Raw genomic sequence first — 19,925 nt, 5'->3', positions numbered from 1 at the left:
AATTGTGGGCATGGAACGATCATATTCTACTAATTAAAATTTTGATTTCTGCCCTGGATACCCACCTTTTAACCCCGTTCCAGGGGATCTGATTTAAGCCGTAGATATTTGGACCATGTAATAAAAGAACCAAGATGTAATACAGTTCTATTGTACTCAAAAGAATGCCATTTCTCTCCATGATAAAACTTTTATTGTGAAACCTTGAACTCAAATTCATGTTATATAATAGCTTTCACAAAAAAAGACATACAAATATGAAAGTCATAACTCATTTATTGAATGAATAGTATATGCAAGAATACCAATAAAAGGAAACTAATACTACAAACTACAATTTTGAAAATAAAGCCAATATAACAGGAACAAAATATACATAACATGAGAGGAATGTTTGATTTTGACCCATGAGCATTCCTTATCTTTACAATTAACCTAAATGTCCATTAGAACAAAGCCGTGTACCTCGGTCTAACTTTAGTGCTTTATAAAAAAGCAACAACACTCCAGGATACTTTTCATTTTGCTTTGAGATATTTAAGATTCACACATTTGTTCAAGTACATAGATTCTGATTCAACAGTAGATCTACATAGCTTGTTATTCTCTTAATATCTTGTGTAGCATGTACTCCTGAGGAAGTACAATCTGAAATTCTAAAACTGCTGATATTTGAAATAAAATTTATTTCAGTTGTGGGTTTTTAATAAATTGAGATGAAAGTAAGATGCCCTCCCCTCCCCCGCCCCTCCCCGGAACAAAGAGCTCTTATTAAAGTATAGAAACTCAAGTCTATCTTTCTACTCTAAAGAACATTTCTTACTAACATTTCTGGTAAGGCAATAAATGCTCCAGAATAATCTTCAATATACGCTTGCAAAGATTACACTGTTTAATATCAATAACAAAAACAAAACAAAAAGAAAAAAAAGGAAAGAAGGAAAGACGCTTTAAAATTTCAAGCTAAAATATGCATAAAAGACAGTAATGGCAGTATTTTTTGAAATGATGTAAATGCTATATACTTATCAAATAATGTCATGCTTATTAAAACTACAGTTAAGGACTTAAGAGATGTACAGTAAATACACTGCTGAGGTACATTTTTCTAAATATTAATACCACAATGTAATTACTACCCAGATGATGATGATGCTACTTGGGAACAGAAGTACTGTACAATTTTTACATTGTAAGGCACTTTTACTCAGCATGTGACAAAAAAATGGGTATAGAATCAAAATATTTGAAGTTTACAACCAAAGACTTCATGTGACTTCAATTTTTTAACAAAAGATTATTAGCCAATCACACCACAGTGAGAGAAATAGGTAGCCAGCCACTTATCTAGCCAACCAAAAGGTAAAGTGCTATTCTGGTTGCTAGTGGCAGAGAAAGGGCTGAAGAAACCCAGACAAAGTCATATATTTTACTACATAACAAATCCATCAACTGACAGCTATAGTATTTGAAGTCCATTATATAATTATTGACTGGCCATTATTACCCCGACACCTTCCATTTTTCCTTAAAAAATCATTACAGTAGTTGTCCAAAAATGAAGGTGTTCTGTTATTCCATGGGTAAGCCTATGGCACACAATGTAAAAAAGATCTAGACACAGTGATGTAAGATTTAAAATAATGGTTTTCAAGCTGTTGTAAGGAAATAAAAGTACAGATCCTTTGGGAAAAGTCACATAGCTTGGTAAACAAACATCTAGATCTGTCCTTGCACTTCAAGTCATGGTGAATTTTGAAAATTAATCACATACACACGCACACAAAAAAACCCAATGGCATATTTAGAGCAAAAAGAGAAAACATACAGGGCAATCCACTACTAAAGCTAGTTTCCTTCTAAAAATAATAAAAGATGGTTAAAATAAAGCAATCATTGAGTCCCTTGACTTAAGTAAATGTATGAATATACACTTGACAAACATGACTTTAAGGGACTAGCAGTTTTATAAAACTTAGTCATTAAGCACAGTGTAATTTTCCACCTGTTTCATTTTGAAAATGCTTTTCTATCAGCTGCAGAGTATCTTGATGTATAGTCAAGTTAACACATCGGTTTTTGTATGCTAATTTACTTTAACGTGGCAGGTTACCTAATAATTCAGAAATCAAAATCTCTATCCTTAATATTGAGGTGCTATGGTAACATTAGGCAGAGCACAACTAAAGTTTTTGGTTTTGCTGTAAAGGAATATACAAATGCGCTTCAGCAGGTAAGTGGAAGAAAATACCACTAGCTAGAAATGCCAGTGTGAAAATCATTTCTAAAAAGCTGGGTTCTTAGGCTTTGATAAACAATCGCGATTATGTATCAATAAAACAATACCAAGTTCTATCCGAAGGAAAAAGTAGGGCATAAGAGCCTATTTAGTAGATAACCAAAACAATGAATGAAAACATTAAAAATATTAAATAGTTTCTAAAATAGTGGTCACAAAATTAAAAATAAATACTGTTTTATGCAAAGACTTTTTTTTTTCCTCCCATAGCACATGAGACCTCCTTACATACTTTGGGCCAATATGTGAAGCGTTTCACACGACAGGGCACTTGAGAGGAATGGGTATCAGACAGGGTGGCTAGAGTTCTTAGTGAGTGGTAACCCTTTAAATCTTAAAAGAGATTTAATTTGCTGTTGCCAAATGTTAGCTGAAACTTGAAAAGGATTCGATCATTTTACCAGAAGCTCTTTTTATGACATGGAAAGAAGTGTCAAGCGGATTTTGGCATAAGCACTGGAGCTCATAGCTTAGAGCTGCCTGAGTCCATGCTGGTCAGTGAGAACTTTAACAGGAACCAAATAAAAAGCTTTAGCACACTTCTTAGATGAAATTTTTAGCATGTGCTGTCAAAGCCAAGAGAAAAAAGAAAGTTCTCTTCATTTCTAGTCATCATTACTTAATGTGAAAAAGTAATTCACAAATTACCGTGTTGCTGCCAGCGGCACGTTTGCATTGTAAAGTAAAATTTGCTTATGCTTTCCCTTGAGTATGAACCCACTAAACAAACTTAAACATTCTAATCGGTAGAACTTTGTTCGGTCCAGATATATAGCTTACTTCATTTCAATGTCTGCTTGAACTGTTGTCACTGTACACAGGGTTAATAGTGTTTCAATTGCTTCCCAGAAACTGCAAACTACAGCTACGTAATATCCACACGTCAAACTCTGCCATCTAGTGAAGGCTCATAGAACAAACAGGACGTTTTTAGGCAGTTCAGTAAAGGATCTAAGAGTTGGGCAGTAAAAAGTTACAAACCCTTTTTGATTTTAGAAAACAGTGAAAAAAGAATAGTAGTTATGGATGTCTTATTCACTCCCAGTTTTCTAACTCTGTCCCATGAACCTGTTCAAAAGATGATAAAAAAATGTAAAATATGATGCTTGAGGGGGAAAAAAACAATAAATGTTATTGAGGAGTGAGAGTATCTTATTGATTTTACTTAAAACTACATTTATTGATAAAGTGGATAGTTTCTTTTTACTGTTACAAAATCAGCTAGTTAAAAAAAAAACTATGCAAGCCTACACAAACCTCTGCATTCTAATAACATGCTCTTAACTAAACATATTAGCATTAAAGTCTTACTGCATACCACTACATCAACATTTACTGATGTGTATTGTATCCTGACAACAGATCTGATATAATTAACTTTCATACCTAGTTTCCATTAAGTTGCTGCTGAGTCAGTTGTTGCTGATCAATTTCTACTTTTCCACGACTTTTACTCTCTCGTTCCTCGTCTTCTTCATCCCTTTCATCGTTTCCACTATGATTTTTACAATATAGTCTGCAATGAGGAAAGACAATAATCTCAAAATGTTGTTGTCATTGCTGATGAGAACGCATTTACGCCATCATTAGTGGATGAGGTTGGTGCCCCTTTTAAATATGAGTTTTCTCATCCACACTTTACAACCACTCCACAACTAGTTACAGGTCTACAGTTATGTAAAAGACAGGAAAGTGCCCTATTATTCAGAAAACGCAAGCTCATCTGAAATAAAACCTATGGTTTAAGATGACAGTTAAAATGATCACATATGCCCAAACATAAGGCAATTCATTTTGCCCAACAAGACTGAAAGCAAAGTTTTTGGCCAACTTGAAAATATCAACTTTCAGGTATACAGATGGAAAATAAAATGTCTGTAATTTTGTTAAACATACAAAATTTTAAAAATCACATTTCAGGAAATGATATATATATATATATATTCTATACATACTGCTGCTTTCCACTCACATTTCATGAAACAATTTTATTCAAAATCTTCAAATGTCTTTTCATCATTAGTGTCCTAGCAACTCTTTGTCATGTAACAGTTTTCCAGGCACTGAACTTGGCTATGTCTTTCTTAATCTAGATTGGCCCCTTCAACTTCTCCATACAAGTATACACAGCTAACCAGTTATCTTATCAACTACATTCTGGATTTATCTGATTGTTTCCTCTTGGTACTGGTTTTGTTTCTCTCTCACCATGTACTTCTTACAAACTGGAAGCAAGGTCTAAGGGATTGATTAGCTTCAGATTCAATTTTTTTCAGTGAAGGATACTCCGTAGGTGATCCTACATACTTAAGGAGCCACGTAATTTTAGAATGTCCCACTATTAGTGATGTTGTGTTTGATCATTTGGTTAAGGTGGTGGTAACTGCAAGATTTCTCCATTTTAATCCACTGTGGGTTCTTCCCTTTGCAATTAGCAAGTAATCTCTGGAGTGAAACTTTGACATCATGCTGTTACAACCACCTTGTATTTTGGTACATACTCTGTATATATGAAACTCATTCAGTTCTTAAATGAAAATGATGTAGGTGATTTGGACAAGGGTTTAAGTCACCTTAATGTATGCACACCAATAGTTTCTAGAGTTAAAATATCCCCCACCCCGGTGGGCTGATTTGAGCTCAGTTTTAGGTCATTTACATGCAAAATGACAAAGAGAAACAATGCTTAGAAAATGTTCACTGGATGCCCTCTTGTGGTCAGTAATGGATGAAAAACAAGATCAAATAGGAATTCACAGAAGCATGTCACAAATAGATGATCTAAAATGGGTTTATTATGAGAAATTTCTAACATTTGCATAGAATAAAAGGCAGGGGAAATATAGGAGAGGGCAACAATAACAAGTGTCTTCCAATCCAGTTTGGCTCATCCTTTTCCTTTTTATTCTTAAAACATTTTCAATAACTTTCAAAGAACTATGGAGAATTTGTACTCTTCAAATGCTGCACACTGGGAACCACATCTTTTTTTAAGATCATGATGAGTTGAAATATTAGGAAGTGAGATTCATACAAATCACCACCTACGAAGCATTTGTCCCAAAAAATATAACCTGAATCTTGCCTTTGAGCCAATTCACAGTTTATAGGAAATATGAGGGATAGTGAAACAAGTTAAATGTCACCATAAAAAAACAGACAAATCTAGACTATGAGACTTTTACAGGACAACTTATTGGGTTCTTCAGTAAATAGGGGGAAAAGACAGGGGAGAGATGGGGATTGTTCCATATTAAGAAAGACTTAAAAGTCAAAGTAGGCTGGGTATGAGATGATACTAAGAAATTACTGTTAATTTTAAAATGCGATAACTGCACAGTGATTACATAAGAAACACCCTTATTTTTAGGAGATTTATGCTGAAACATGTAGGGGAAAAATGATAAGAGGCCTAGGATTTTGCTTTAACATACTTCAGGAGTAAAAAAGATAGCTACAACAAACTGGCGATAACTTGGTAGCTACTGATATAAGGATTTGTTATACAACTCTATTTTTGTGTATATTCAAAAAATTTTATAACAGAAAGCTTTATTTAAAAAGATGAGTCCTTTGTTTGCAGAACAAATTTGAATCTTTTAATGAAATTACTTTTCATTCAAGGAAATGTTTACCATAGGCCCATTATGTGCCATTCATCAGTCTAGCCACCAAGGTCACAGGTGACAACCAAATAAGATCCCTGCTTTCACAGGACTTACATTTTTATAGTGGTGACAATTAAAATAAATACATATTTAAATAGTTTTAAAATACAGTAAAACAGAGTCACTAATCCTCCTTCTCCTTTTTAATATGAAAAAGATCTTAGAGGGCAGTTAAGGAAGGAAGGTCCCATTTAGGGAGAGAGAGAAACCACTTCATTCAGAAATATTCCTCCTATCTGTCCATTCTTCTCTCTCTGAACTATTTACATATAGACTGTCATTTGACCTCAATGCTCTCTATGAAAATATAATCTGGACTCCACATTATAATCAGATTTTAGAAACAAATGTGAAAAATAAAAAGAGCTATTGAAATCATCACGGGTCCTAGTGCAAATATTTTTGTTCAGGGATTGTTACTGCAACATGGTTTTATAATTGCTAAAACTAAAAATCTAAATGTTTAAAAAGGGAACTGATTAAATAAGTTGATATACTCATACGATAGAATACTATGTAACCATTAAAATGGTGATGTACAACTACTTAATGTGACAGAAAAATGGCTCAGACATAGTAAGTGGAAAAAAGATTATAAAACAGTGTGTATAAGAGAATTTTGTTTTTATAAATATGCACATATACACAGTCACACAAAAGCCTAGAAGAAAATATTCCAAAAGATTTAAAACTGCTATCTCTGGGTAGCAGAATTAAAGTTGACCTTAAGTTTTTTTTTTTTAATTTTCTTTTTTTCCCAAAATGAAAATGAGTAGTTATTATAATAAAAATATATAAAGTTAAAATTTAAAGACAATAATTCCCCACACAGTCTGATGTTAGATGTTTAAAATGGGCCAGTTATTTTAAAATGCAATTGGCTATTTTAAATAATAAAAGCAATATATTGCTCATGAAAATTTAAACAGCACAGAATCCTATAAAGAATATATAATTGGCTCTCCTCCTCCACCCCTATGCAACTAATGAGGGGTAACCACTATTAAGTTTGGTGAATATGTTTCTAGAAATTTTTCTATGTATACAAAAACATATACACGTGTGTTATGCATGTATATATGTACTTTTTATTTGGTAAAAAAGACTATGCATGCTGTACTATAACTTGTTTTCTCTTAATATATCATAGAAAGACCCCTCCCCAACTCTACACATGGATCTACTTCATTCTTTAATTGCTACACAGTATTCCACTATATGTATGTATTAAAGTCTGTTTATCAAGTCTCCTAATGGACATTCAGGCTATTTTCTTTTTCCGTTATTGTGGGTAAAAAGTTAGCAAAAAATTCTTTTCTCATTCTGTATGAGAATATGATCTTTGGTTAACTCTACAGTTCTGTTCCCCTGGCAACTTACTAAAAATTGGTATGTCAACTACCTTACAAGCTATATACCCTGCTTGGAAGACTGTAACTGGACGGGGAGAATTATTCTCATAGGAAGCCATATCTTGGGGTATCTCGCAGTGCAGTGTGACTAACATGTCTCTTGTGGGGAATGCGAAAACTATCTATGCCTGTATAACTATGTTATAAGAGGTAGTGGCCTCTATGGGTTTGAGGCTTTTAAGCCAGGGTGGATCCCGTATCTTATTGGGCCTGAGCTCCACTGCTATACTCACTGTTGAAAGGACTTCCACAGAAGAGGAATATCTGATACTGCCCTGCCGGCAAGCTCTAGTCCTTCTCAAGTAGACTAAGCAGCCTGTAAGTCTTGTAAGTCCAAAAGTATACCTGAGTCTAAGAAGATGCCCTAGTGGGTATTTATAGTAATGATACTCTAAAGGGTAATAATAGCAGCTATCATTAATAATACAATGAAACTTTTTGCATATACATCTTTGCACTGTTGTCTGCTTACTTCCCCAAGATAAATCCCTAGAGGTGGGCTAGTAGCAAAAGATACACACTATTTCATTTAAAGCGTTGATCTCCAATTATAAACTGCTCTACAAAAAAGCTGTACCAATTTACATTCAACCTTAACACTGAATGAGAATGTCTGTGGTCCCGATAACGTAGCGAACATTAGATAATATGCATCCTATTAATCTTTGCCCATCTAATGGGCAAAAATCTGATAGCATTTCTGTCAGTACTAGTAAGGTTAAACATCTTCTCATATGCTAATTATCCATGGCTATTTCTTCTGTAAATTGCCTGTTTATATCCTTTGCCAATTTTTTAAATGGGCTGCATTTTCCTTTATGATTTGAAGTTCTCTTTATGTATCGACTCTGACTCATAGTGACCCTACAGGACAGAGTAGAACTGCCCCATAGAGTTTCCAAGGAGTGGCTGGTGGATTTGAACTGCTGACCTTTTGGTTAGCAGCCGTAGCTCTTAACCACTGCACCACCAGGGCTCCTGTACTTAGTATAAAAAAACCTGTTGCCGTCGAGTTGGTTCCGACTTATAGCGACCCCACAGGACAGAGTAGAACTGTCCCAAGTGCTTCCTAATTTATAGATGCACATGAGAATCACCTGGGGAGTCATCAAAATGCATGGTTTGGGCCCCAACCTAGACCTACTGATTTTAAATCTCTCAAGGTGGGGCTTAGGCATGAACATTTTTAGAGGGCCCAATCTACCTCGAAGTGATTCTGAGGCACACACCTGGTTAAGAACCTTTGCTCCTTTAACATTAAATACGTTATTTGCTGTTTTCTCCTAAACACTCTGTTAAGATGTTAAGGTAGTGATTATCTATTCCTAGCTTACCAAGGGCACCCTTGTTACATTACTTCTGAAAAATCAAAAATGGATGTTGAATGTTATCAAATGTCTTTTTACCATCTATCAGGAAGGTGATAAGATTTTTCTTCTTCATTAATTATAATGGATCACATTGTAAAATTTCCCAATTTTGAGCAGTTTTTAAATGCCTAGAATAGAGCTGCATTTGATTTGTTATTATTTTATTTAGAATGTTTGTATACACATTTATAAACGTGAGATTGCTCTATGGTTTTTTTTAATGCTCTATTTGTCAGCTTTGTTATTATGGTTATACAAGCTTTGCAGAATGAGCCAAGAAGCTCTTCATCTTTTGCTATGTGCTGGACCTCTTTAAATAACACTGGAATTATCTATTCTTTGAAGGTTTGATAGTGCTCATCTGAAAAACCTGTGCCTTTACTATTAAACAAAGTCTGGCAAATTTTATTACACAGAATCAGCACATTATGCAGTTACACAGTGACTTGGTGACTGCATGCATAAACGGCGGATTACACAGGACACTAGACCCTGAAATCATGGGTTTGTGCTCGGCATGTGACAGTAAAAAAGTGCTTTACAACTCTCAAAGGCAAATTAGGAAACCCTATCAATTTATTCCATTAGGTTAAACAAAGGGAACCATTACAGACATACACCAACACCACTAGCCCAAAGCAGTACAGATGAGTAAAAGACCCATAGAAGAAAGGATAACATGTAATCCTCAATCTCTAAACCTAACTCCTTCATCATTCTTCCAAAGTCTGTAGACTTCCATTTTCACAATTATCTCCTATTCTAAGCTACCAAAAATTGTCATCTGCACTATCTGCAACAGACTCCAACTCATCTCCCCATTGCCACTCTTGCTGCTATCCCACCACAGGGTCTTGCACATGCTGTTCCCTCTTCCTAGAACACTGTCTCCCAACCACATTCATCTTCCTCATCCCTTATATCTCACCTCAAGCACTATTTCCTTAAGGAAATTCCCTAAACACTCCCCCAGTACAGACTAGGCTAGCTCCTTCTTATTATATATGCTCACATCACTTTGAAACTTCTCGTTCATGGTACTTATATCATTTATAATTATTTTCTCTGTCAATATATGACTTATATAATATAATCTCCATGAGGACAGTCTGTGCCTGTTTGTTTTAAATAATTTATTTTTGTTATTGTTGAGAATACACACAGAACATACACCAATTAAACAGTTTCTACATATACAATTTAGTGACACTGATTACACACGTCAAGTTGTGCAACAATTCTCACCCTCATTTTCTGAGTTGTCCTTTACCATTAACATAAACTCACTGGACCCCTTAAGGTTCCTGTCTAATCTTTTGAGTTGCTATTGTCAATTGCATCCCATATAGATAGATCTTAAAAGAGGACAATGCTCAAAGCAGACATTCTTTACTAGCTAAGCTAAACTACTGTTTGGTTTTAAGAAGACTTCAGGGGATATTTTTGGTTTAAGATTTAAAGATTATTTCAGGGCAATAGTTTCAGGGGCTCATCCAGCCTCCATGGCTCCAGAAAGTCTGGAGTCCATGAGAATTTGAAATTCTATTCCTGTGTTTTCCCTGTCTTGATCAGAATTCGTCTACATAATCTTTGATCAAAATATTCAGTTAATGGTAGCCAGGCACCATCCGGTTTTTCTGGTCTTGTGGCAAAGGAGGCAGTTGTTTCTAGAAGCAATTAGCCACACATTCCATATCCTCCTCCTATTCCTGACTCTCCTTCTTCCTCTGTTGTTCCAGGCAAATAAAGACCAGTTGTTGTGCCTTGGATGGCCACTTGCAAGCTTTTAAGACCCCAGGCACTATGCATCAAACTAGGAGGTAGAACACGAAACCAGGACCCTAAACCTCCAAACCAAGGAACCAAATCCCATGAGGTGTTTGGTTGTACATAAGCAGCCTCAGCAGCTACTCTTTTTTTTTCTGGTCATTGTTGTAAATATATCCTATCACACAACTTTTGCCAATCCAACTTTTTACAGGTATGTGTTTGTTTTGATCACTATTGTATGCCCAACTCCTAGCACAATGACTGACACATAGCAAGCATAATAAATTCTGGTTGAATGAATGCTAATACAGGGGTATGTAATCAGAGGAAAATGCCAACTGTAGTACTCATGCCTTATATAATATTCACAATCTTCTATACCAAGCCAAACACCACCTAAGAATAGTGGTAAAATAACCTAATGTCATCTATTTAAGGGTAGTTACTTACTGACATATTTAGGAAAATGGACAATTGTTTCTTACTTGTAAATTCCTCGTGACATATTTTCAATGTATTTAGCTTTGTCTTGTACTCCACAGTGGTAATGGTAAGTCTTAACACAGGCTTTTATTTCACATCCAATAGTAGCACCGGGCTGACTGCAAAGTGTACATTTCTGTTTAAGAAGACAGAAAGGAATAATCATAAGTAGTTTTTCAAAGTTCATGCAATCTTAATTATTCTATTTAGGCATAGTTTAGCCAAACATTCCAGTTTACCAAAAAAAACAACAGCTATATTTTCTACTGAAAAAAAGGAGTGCATTGAATTTGTATGTAGCATACATATCAAATACTGCAATTTAAATCATACTTTGATAAAATTTCTAGTATTAAATCATCCCCTGGCATTTCCATTATTTAACGTTTGCTAAACTGCCAGCTTGTTAGAAAAACCATACCAACCATCAGAGATCTGACCTAAACGTAGACAAGACACTCACCAATACTGCCAAACACGCAAAAAAGAATGACATTCTATATTATAGTGGATGACCGCCCCCTTCCCAGATTAGAGCCTTTCTTATTATGACCATGGCAAAGAATTACTAAAGAGAAAAGCAACCTCCCCAAAAGGGATTGTTACAAAGTAGGCAAAAGCACAGAGAGACACTAAAGGGCTAACGTACCTTTTCAAGACTAATTTTGGCCTAGATCAACCTTGCCTAAAGAATGTTCTAAGATTTGAAGGTGCTTGATGAAAAAAGGAGTTCAGAGTCAAGTGAAACGCTAGGTTAAGCAGATTGCTTTACTGCAGAACTTCTCACAGCCTTTTCTCCAGAAAATAGGTCCTAAGATACCCTTTTATTTTTTTGGGGTTGGGGGAACATCTTGATGGGCTAACTTCCTTTGGAGCACGCTTAGGGAAATGCCAGGTTAGTGTTTACCTTAACCTTCAACAGTGCCAGAGATAAATAGTAAGTCGATCAAGAGAAATGAATTGGTATGCTAGTTACCTATTTGGACTTTGGCTGTATAACACAACAACACTGCTCTGCATAATATCATAGAGTAATTTTTCCTTTTTATAATATTATAGGCTCTGTTATAAAGTAGTTTCATTTCTAAAACAGTAATCAAAGTATCAATAAACTGAACTGTATCTAAACATCAACAATTTTCACTTTGCTAGCTTCCCAAGTATCTTATTCAAATTCTTAATTGAACATTACACGCATTTTTATTGTTGTAAAGTTACACATAACACAACATTTGCCAATTCAACATTTTTCATATTTACAATTTAGTGCATTATTTTAATGTTTTTCTTCACCTTCAAAAATGCAGTTCTGGAAAAGGTTATTTCTAATGGATTCAGACAAAGATCATCAATGTCTGAAACCATCAGACAAAAGACTGAAGGGGAACTTCACAATGGAGGGATGAGATTCATCACCGAATCCAAGGATCAGACATTATGACTCTCTGATGTGACAAATATGGATGATACAGTCCCACCTGTGAAGTACTCTTACCCCCTCAAAAGTTGAAACTGAATCTAATCAAGGCTTCAGATCTTAACTTCCACTTTAAAAGAAAACAAACACACAAATCAAAATTGTGGGACATTCTATAGAACTAACCCATTTTCTTCAATAAGTCAATGACATACAAAAAAAACCGAAAACAAAACAAAGAAAGAAGAGACTTCCCTAGATTACTTGAGAGATATGTAACAACCAAATGTAATGTGTGGTCCTTGTCTGGATTCTGATTCACACAAGGCATCCTTAAAATGACAGTTTTGAGATAATTGGAAATATACAAACATGAACTGGGTTAAATGACACTGAGGAATTGTTCTTAATTTATAAGGTGTAATGGCACTGGGCTTAGGTAAAAAATTAACCAATTTCTTAGAGAAAAGTATCGCAATATGTAGAGGTGAAATGATACGAAGTCTGAAATCTGTTTTAAAGCACTTCAAGCAACAACAATAAAAGGCATAGATAATTCAAATGCTGCAAAATCTTGAAAACTAATGAATCAAGGTGATGGATATGTGTTACTACGCTCTGAATTTTGATATGTTTGAAAACTTTCACAATAAAAAAGGACTGCATTCCACTGACGTTTTATAACATTCATAAAATATAAAGGAATAAGTAATCAATAGATACCAATATTTTTAAAAGCCACTTATTAGGAGGAGCCCTGGTGGCGCAGTGGTTAAGAGCTTAGCTGCTAACCAAAAGGTCGACAGTTTGAATCCACCAGGAGCTCCTTGGAAACTCTATGGGGCAGTTCTACTATGTCTATAGGGTAGCTATGAGTCGGAATCGACTCGATGGCAATGTATGGGTACTTATTAGTAACTCAGAACTTTTAAAACTATAAGATTAAGGTACATTTTATAAAGGAAACGTTCAAGCTACGATACACATTTTAAGAGACATAATTGTTTATGTGTACTTTAACTGAACAGAAGGCTCTGGGAAAAAGAAAGAAAGCCTTTCCTTTTATTTTAAAAAGTAAACAACAACATGGGGAGGTTCTCACTGGTCTATCAGAGTCATAGAATTTTTCTTTAAGTAAGCTTGATCAATTAAATATAACATTTTTACTTAATAAGGTGTTGTCACATTCACATCTTCATTAATTTTATTAGAAGATGCTCAAATACCCTAAAATATAAATCTTCTCAGTATAATAATTCTCTTAAGTAATAAAATTACATAGAAAGAAGAATAAGGGATCAGTAATATCATCCTTTTACTATATTACAAAAAAGTAAAAAATATACTTTGCTTTAAAATATGAGCTACTTTATATGAAACTTTTTGATGATGGATAGATTTGAGATGTGTCCTAAATTTAAAGCAGAAAGTGAAGAGTAACATTGTATAACCTAAATACAAAATCACAGACCATTCTTTTTCCTCGCTTAATCTCCTGAAGTACAGTTTTAATATCAAAGTCTCCAAATTCTGCTCTTGATGTTGTTGTGAGCTGGACTGTGCCAGAAGAAAACAACTAGAGAAGAAAAATGCAGGAACGTTAACATTCAGAATCCTTGTGAGAAAAAGATTAGACAATATAATGACAAACGTGTTATATTACTTTAATTTCCTGAGGAAAAGGATTTTTCCTTAACAATCATGTACCATGGCGCAGTGGTTAAGAGCTTAGCTGCTAACCAAAGGTCGACAGTTTGAATCCACCAGGCACTCATACATATTCACATGTATGATTAAAATATAAACCAAAATAAGAATGAAATAAAACTAAGACTGGCAATGTGCAGCTCAGATTAAATATCTTCTTGCTTTAAATGATGAAGATTTGTAACCCTGTTGTCTCTCAACTGTTGTACATTTCCAACAAGTTTTTAAAGAGGGTTTTAAATCAGCAAATTTCAACCACAGATGCAGATCAGAATCATCTGGGGATTTTTTCTCAAAATAGGCATGTCTGGTATCTACTCCATGGGGAGCCTGGGTGCATATTTAGGATAAAGTCCCCCAAGTAAATGTGATATGCATCTCAGGTTAAGAATCTCTGATAAACATAATTTTTAAAATCTAATCATAAATGAGATGAGTACTTCAGTACAATCTAACTCAAAAACATTTACGTGTGCCTACTAGATGTCAGGCCTGGATCTAAGGATGCAAAGATAAGATACACTTCTTGTCCTTAGGAATCTACGAGTATTAGGAGAATAGGCTCATAAGTGAATAACTGTAACACAGTGTGTTAAGTTAATAACAGCGACATTTTTAACAGGTTTATAGAGTTGAAAATCTTACACTTATGAAATAGTTATAGAAAATCTTACACTTTATGAAATAGGTATAGATTATCTGGAATATATTAACTCTACAATTAGAATGGAGTATCTTGGTACAAATGGTTAATGCACTTGGCTGCTAACCGAAAGGTTGGCAGTTCAAGTTCACCCAGAGGCACCTCAGGAAAAAGGCTTGGTGCTCTACTTCCGAAAGATCAGCCATTGAAAACACTATGGAGCACAGCTCTACTCTGACACATACAGGGTTGCCATGAGTTGGAATCAACTCGACAACAACTCATTATAATTAGGATTCCTCAAATCCTACTAAAGCATACAAAAAAAAGAGAAAAAAAACAAACTTGTTGCTGTTAAGTTGATTCTGATTCATGGCAATCCCATGTGTTTCAGAGTAGAACTGTGCTCCATAGGGTTTTCAATGGCTATTATCTTAAGGACACAGATCACCAGGCCCTTCTTCCACAGTGCTGCTGGGTAGGCCAATCTTTCAGTTAGTAGTCGAGTGCAAACTGTTTGTGCTACCCAGGGATCCCTCCTAAAACATAAAGGCTGTGTTTTTAAAAATCTAAAGTTGATTAAGATTTGGATTATAGGATATGCTATTCCTAATTCTTAAACATGGATGCTAAGAAAAGTGCTGTATTTGGTTACCAGCTAAATGATTTTCAAAATAACCGGGGTTTAAAAGCACATAAAAATAACCATACTTACCATGCACTTATAATGTGCAGCTGCCTTTTTGGCATTAAATATATGCAGTTTTCCTCTAGCTTCATTTTCTTCCTCACCTACATGACAAAATCCACATTTAGGCCTGGTGTCACTAGGGCTGCTTCTGTGTGGAGACCTATCTCTCTGCGAATGCAAAAGAAAAAAAAATTCTTAAAAAAATCCATGAAAATAAGCTATTAGTATCTCAAACTTATTTAACATTTCAAATGATGAACTTAAATGATAAATAGTTTAAATTAAATACTCATGGTGCTACAAAAAGCATTTTTCTACTTACGTAGGAACTACTTTCCATTTCATCTGTTCCATGGGAGGATGTGGACCTGGTATCTTCCGACAGCCCTTTAAAATTAGTTTTTCTTGGCCTTCCTTTGCGACTTTTCTTTTTATTTTTAGGTGATGAGGGCTCCAGTTCATGTTCATTAAAACTTTCTTCTAAATCAGCTGCTTAAAAATTAACAGAAGCTTTATATGGACCAATCTTAAAATGTGCATTAGTTCATGGGTTCTTAGATCATAACATGTCTCCTTAGAATGAAATCACTTCCAGAAATGAGAATATTCTCCAGAAATGGTCTATGATACGTTCAACACAGCAACTTCATGTTTCATATAAATGCAACAAAAATCAAACATCAAAAAAGTTTTATTATAATTATTTTCTTTGAACTTGTAATTCTATAAAATTGAGTTTTGTGTTTTTGCCTGTATATATAATTCAGTCAACATTTTCAAACTCTAAAAATTAATTTTTATAATGCTGCTCCTGTATTTTTTTTTTTTACCATAGGTTTCAAAGAGTTTCACCTCACACCACTGGCGAAATTAGAACTTACCTAGAAAATAAACTTAATATGTAACTTAGAAAACCCATATGAAAATAAAGTAGGTTATTTGCACTGTCCAATATAGTAGCCACTAGCCACATGTGGCTTTTTAAATTTTAAGTCAATTATCATTAAATAAAATTAAAACCTCAGTTTCTCAGTTGCACTAACCACATTTCAAGAGCATATTAGCCACATGTGGCTAGTGGTGACCGTACTGGACAGCACAGAACATTTCCATCACTGTAGAAAGTTCTATTGGACAGCGCTGGTATGGACAGCTTCTCAAACTATAATGAAAAATGAATCACCAAATTCAACAAGGAAGTTACCTACAAATAAACTACCAACTGATCAAGCAATTAAACAAATATTAAGTACAAAAAGAATTTTCAAACTAAGCAGTAGAAAAGCTATGTTGTAAGTTAGCTGTGTATACTTGAAGGGATTAAATAAAATTTATGTATAGAAATTTTAGAACTGCATTTCCCAACAATTTGAAAAAAATGTCTACCATTATTGGAAGAGGTGTTATTCACTTACCAATATTTTATTTATTGAGGGCCTACTGTAGACAAACAATGTATTTACTGTTCAAAAAGGTATAAAAAACAAATGAATGTTCACTTAGCTTCGGGCAAAACTATAAACTCTTAGACACAGCTATAATATCTTAATTTTTCCTCCTTTACCACAAGTTATTGATTATGATTTCAGGAACTAATTTCTCAATTATAAAGCATATCAATTTCTTATCAGACGTTAGTATCTTTCCTAATAAAAATTTTAAGGTATTTTTTAAAAAGAAATAAAAGCATATTCATTATGGTAGGAAAAGGGTAGTTCAATTGGTGTACTTTAATATATAAACTCAGGCAACTGTAAGCATTAGATTGTTTGCAACACAGTTAACAATTTATATGAATGCAAATTTGTATATCTATGATAGGATTTGAGAGAGGAAAAACGGGGAAAAGATAAAAGTTATTGGAGAGTATGTTACAGGCAACACGACAAATTCATGTGAATAACTCTCCTTGAAAAGAATAAGTCAATTAAAGATGTTTTCTTCTGACCTTAAATTAACACTACAGGAGATTTTATATCAGAAAACAGTATCTACTTTTAACATTCAAAATGAGAATCACTGCACTATTAAAGCATCTATAAAGAAATTACTTAAGAACTGATTCCATTATTGGGACAACATGCTAATTTTCCACAGGACACATTTGTCTATTGTAAATATGCAATCGTTCAGTGAAAAATTATAGTGGACTTTAACAGCAATAGAAAAACACACAAAGGGTTCCTAGGCTTTCACACTTATGAAAATAAGAAAAAGTAATAACTAAAAGGCAAACACTAAATGGAAAAATATCTGCTGTACCTGTGACAAAGGATTAATAACTATGATACAATAAACTCATATAAGATTAATACTCCAACAAAAAAATGGATCAAGGATATGATCAGACAATTCAGACTATAAACCAAAAAACCAAACCCATTGCTGTTGAGTTGATTCCGACTCATAGTAACCCTACAGGACAGAGCAGAAGTGCCCCATAGGGTTTCCAAGGCTATAAGTCTTCATGGGAGCAGGCAGACTACCACATCTTTCTCCCATGGAGCTGCTGGTAGGTTCAAACCACCAACCTTTCAGTTAGCAGCCGAGCGCTTACACTGCACCACCAGGACATCTTTCACAAGACTTCAAGGGGTTAATAAACATATTTTTTAAAAATTCTAAAGTCTCTAGAATCAAAGAAGTGTAAATTAAGTGATATACCATTTTCACCTATCAAAATAGCAGAATTTAAATAGTTATAAAAAGCAACAATAAGCCTCCAGTGACAGACAGGTGGTGAGTGTGCACAAGGTATATTGGCCAGGAATCAAACCCACGTCTCCCTCATGGAAGGTGAAAATTCTGCCATTGAACCACCACTGTCCTCACTGAAGACTCTGATTATCACATAAAAATGTCTCTAAACTGCTATTTAGTAAAAGTACAGAAAACTAGGAATTACAGCTATTCTAGTGAAAAAACAAGGGAAAGAAAATATTAAACAAATATTAAAGCAGGCAGTCTTTAAATTATAACATGCTTTCAACATACTTCTAATACAACTATGGTAATTCTATCTTCTGAGACATAAATTGAGTTATAAGATCTGACAAGTAGTCTATCATATTAGGTCTCAAAACTTCCCATTAGGGAATACATCAGGTCCCTGAATAAAATCAAAACTAGAGCCTCCAAGGTTAGATACAAAGGATTCCTTTACGTTGTCTCACAAAACTTGGGACTTGATGGTCACTGTAATTCTACCACTTATCACTAGTGTTTCTTTTTAAGTAATTTCAGGCTTGCAAAAAAAAGTTGTAAAAATAGAATTACTGTACAGTATACTCTTCACCCAGATTCCACAAATATTAATATTTTACATTTGCTTGATCATTCTCTGTATGTATGTATGTATGTATGTATATATACACACACAGACTTTTTTTTCTGAAAGCTTGAAGAGTAAGTTACACGATCCTTTAAGAGACATGATGATGTTTTATCTCTAAATACTTCCATGTACCATCACTGTATTTTACTCAGTTGATCACATATCTGTCACTAAATCGTGTCCTCCTCCACCTTCCAAAAACTGAGATTGTGTTTTATTAATTCATCTTGCTCTACTAAAACCTGGCACAAGAGAAGCTATGGGAGAAGTGACATCCAAAAATAAATGACACATTAAATACTGTGCTTAGTTCCAAGTCAAAGAAACAGAAGAGGTTACAAACATTTCTTGAGCACCAGTATCATACAAGACATTATACATTGGGTAACTTAAGAGAAACAGTAAGTCACAGGTTTGGTTCCTTACAATTTCAAGAACCTAAACTGAGCTGAGATTATGTTTGTGGTCATGACTTTTATTTTACACATTCTTGTTGTGAATAGTTATCACCCAGCATCAATTCCAGATCACTTTTTTAATCAGATTATTTTGCTCAATATAAATTATTACATACAAAGGCCTTAACCCCTTAATGAAAATGACTTTAAAAGAACCACCATTCATACCTATTCCTAGTTCCTCGTAGATACTCAGAAGTTTAATGATGACAAGCTGTCCTAGCAAAGCACTACTACAAAACGGAGACTTTGTCAGTTATGAACTACAGCTATTTACTTTACCAAGGTTTGGCATTTTTGAAATATTGCTTAAAAGAAAAAAAGTACAGAATATAGCCATTTTCCAGACACATAAGCAAAAGGGGATAAAAACACGTAATAAGATGTAGGACTTAATTCTGGCTATTTCTGATCGTTTTTAAAGCATAAATTCCTTTTAAGAATAGGAAAGCATTACACACCATGGCAATTTTACTTAATGTTATTCAAAAACTTTCTTCTCATAGGAACTGGTTGAGAGCCCTGCAAAAATTCAGCTTTCACACAGGCCCATCAATGAAGGCAGTGGGATATTGTGGAAAGGGGTAAGAATATCTGGGACTGGGCTTGGGGCTTGCCTTTGGTACTCAGTAGCTGTATGACTTCGAGCAAGTTTCTTAATCATCCTGAACCT

At 34.4% G+C, this 19,925-nt stretch overlaps 1 protein-coding gene across 3 annotated transcripts in view; it reads right to left on the bottom strand.

Moving 5' to 3' along the window:
• Positions 1 to 256: 256 nt before the first annotated feature.
• PHF6 (PHD finger protein 6) overlaps positions 257 to 19,925 on the bottom strand; it is a 45,794-nt gene continuing 26,125 nt past the window's right edge. The window contains exons 6-11 of one of the 3 annotated variants that reach the window (XM_004379639.2): positions 15,783 to 15,949; positions 15,485 to 15,628; positions 13,891 to 13,995; positions 11,005 to 11,138; positions 3,686 to 3,815; positions 257 to 3,367 (exon numbers count right to left, since the gene is read on the bottom strand). In XM_004379639.2, coding sequence (XP_004379696.1) covers positions 3,686 to 3,815; positions 11,005 to 11,138; positions 13,891 to 13,995; positions 15,485 to 15,628; positions 15,783 to 15,949 — 680 coding nt within the window. In that variant the 3' untranslated portion in view covers positions 257 to 3,367. Of the gene's footprint in view, positions 3,816 to 11,004; positions 11,139 to 13,890; positions 13,996 to 15,484; positions 15,629 to 15,782; positions 15,953 to 19,925 lie in introns of all 3 variants that reach the window. The other 2 variants (XM_023734310.1, XM_023734312.1) reach the window with 2 other exon arrangements.

Source organism: Trichechus manatus, unplaced genomic scaffold (assembly GCF_000243295.1).
Source record: "Trichechus manatus latirostris isolate Lorelei unplaced genomic scaffold, TriManLat1.0 scaffold00066, whole genome shotgun sequence".
NCBI lineage: Eukaryota > Metazoa > Chordata > Mammalia > Sirenia > Trichechidae > Trichechus > Trichechus manatus.
This window is presented reverse-complemented; position numbering and strand designations above follow the sequence as displayed.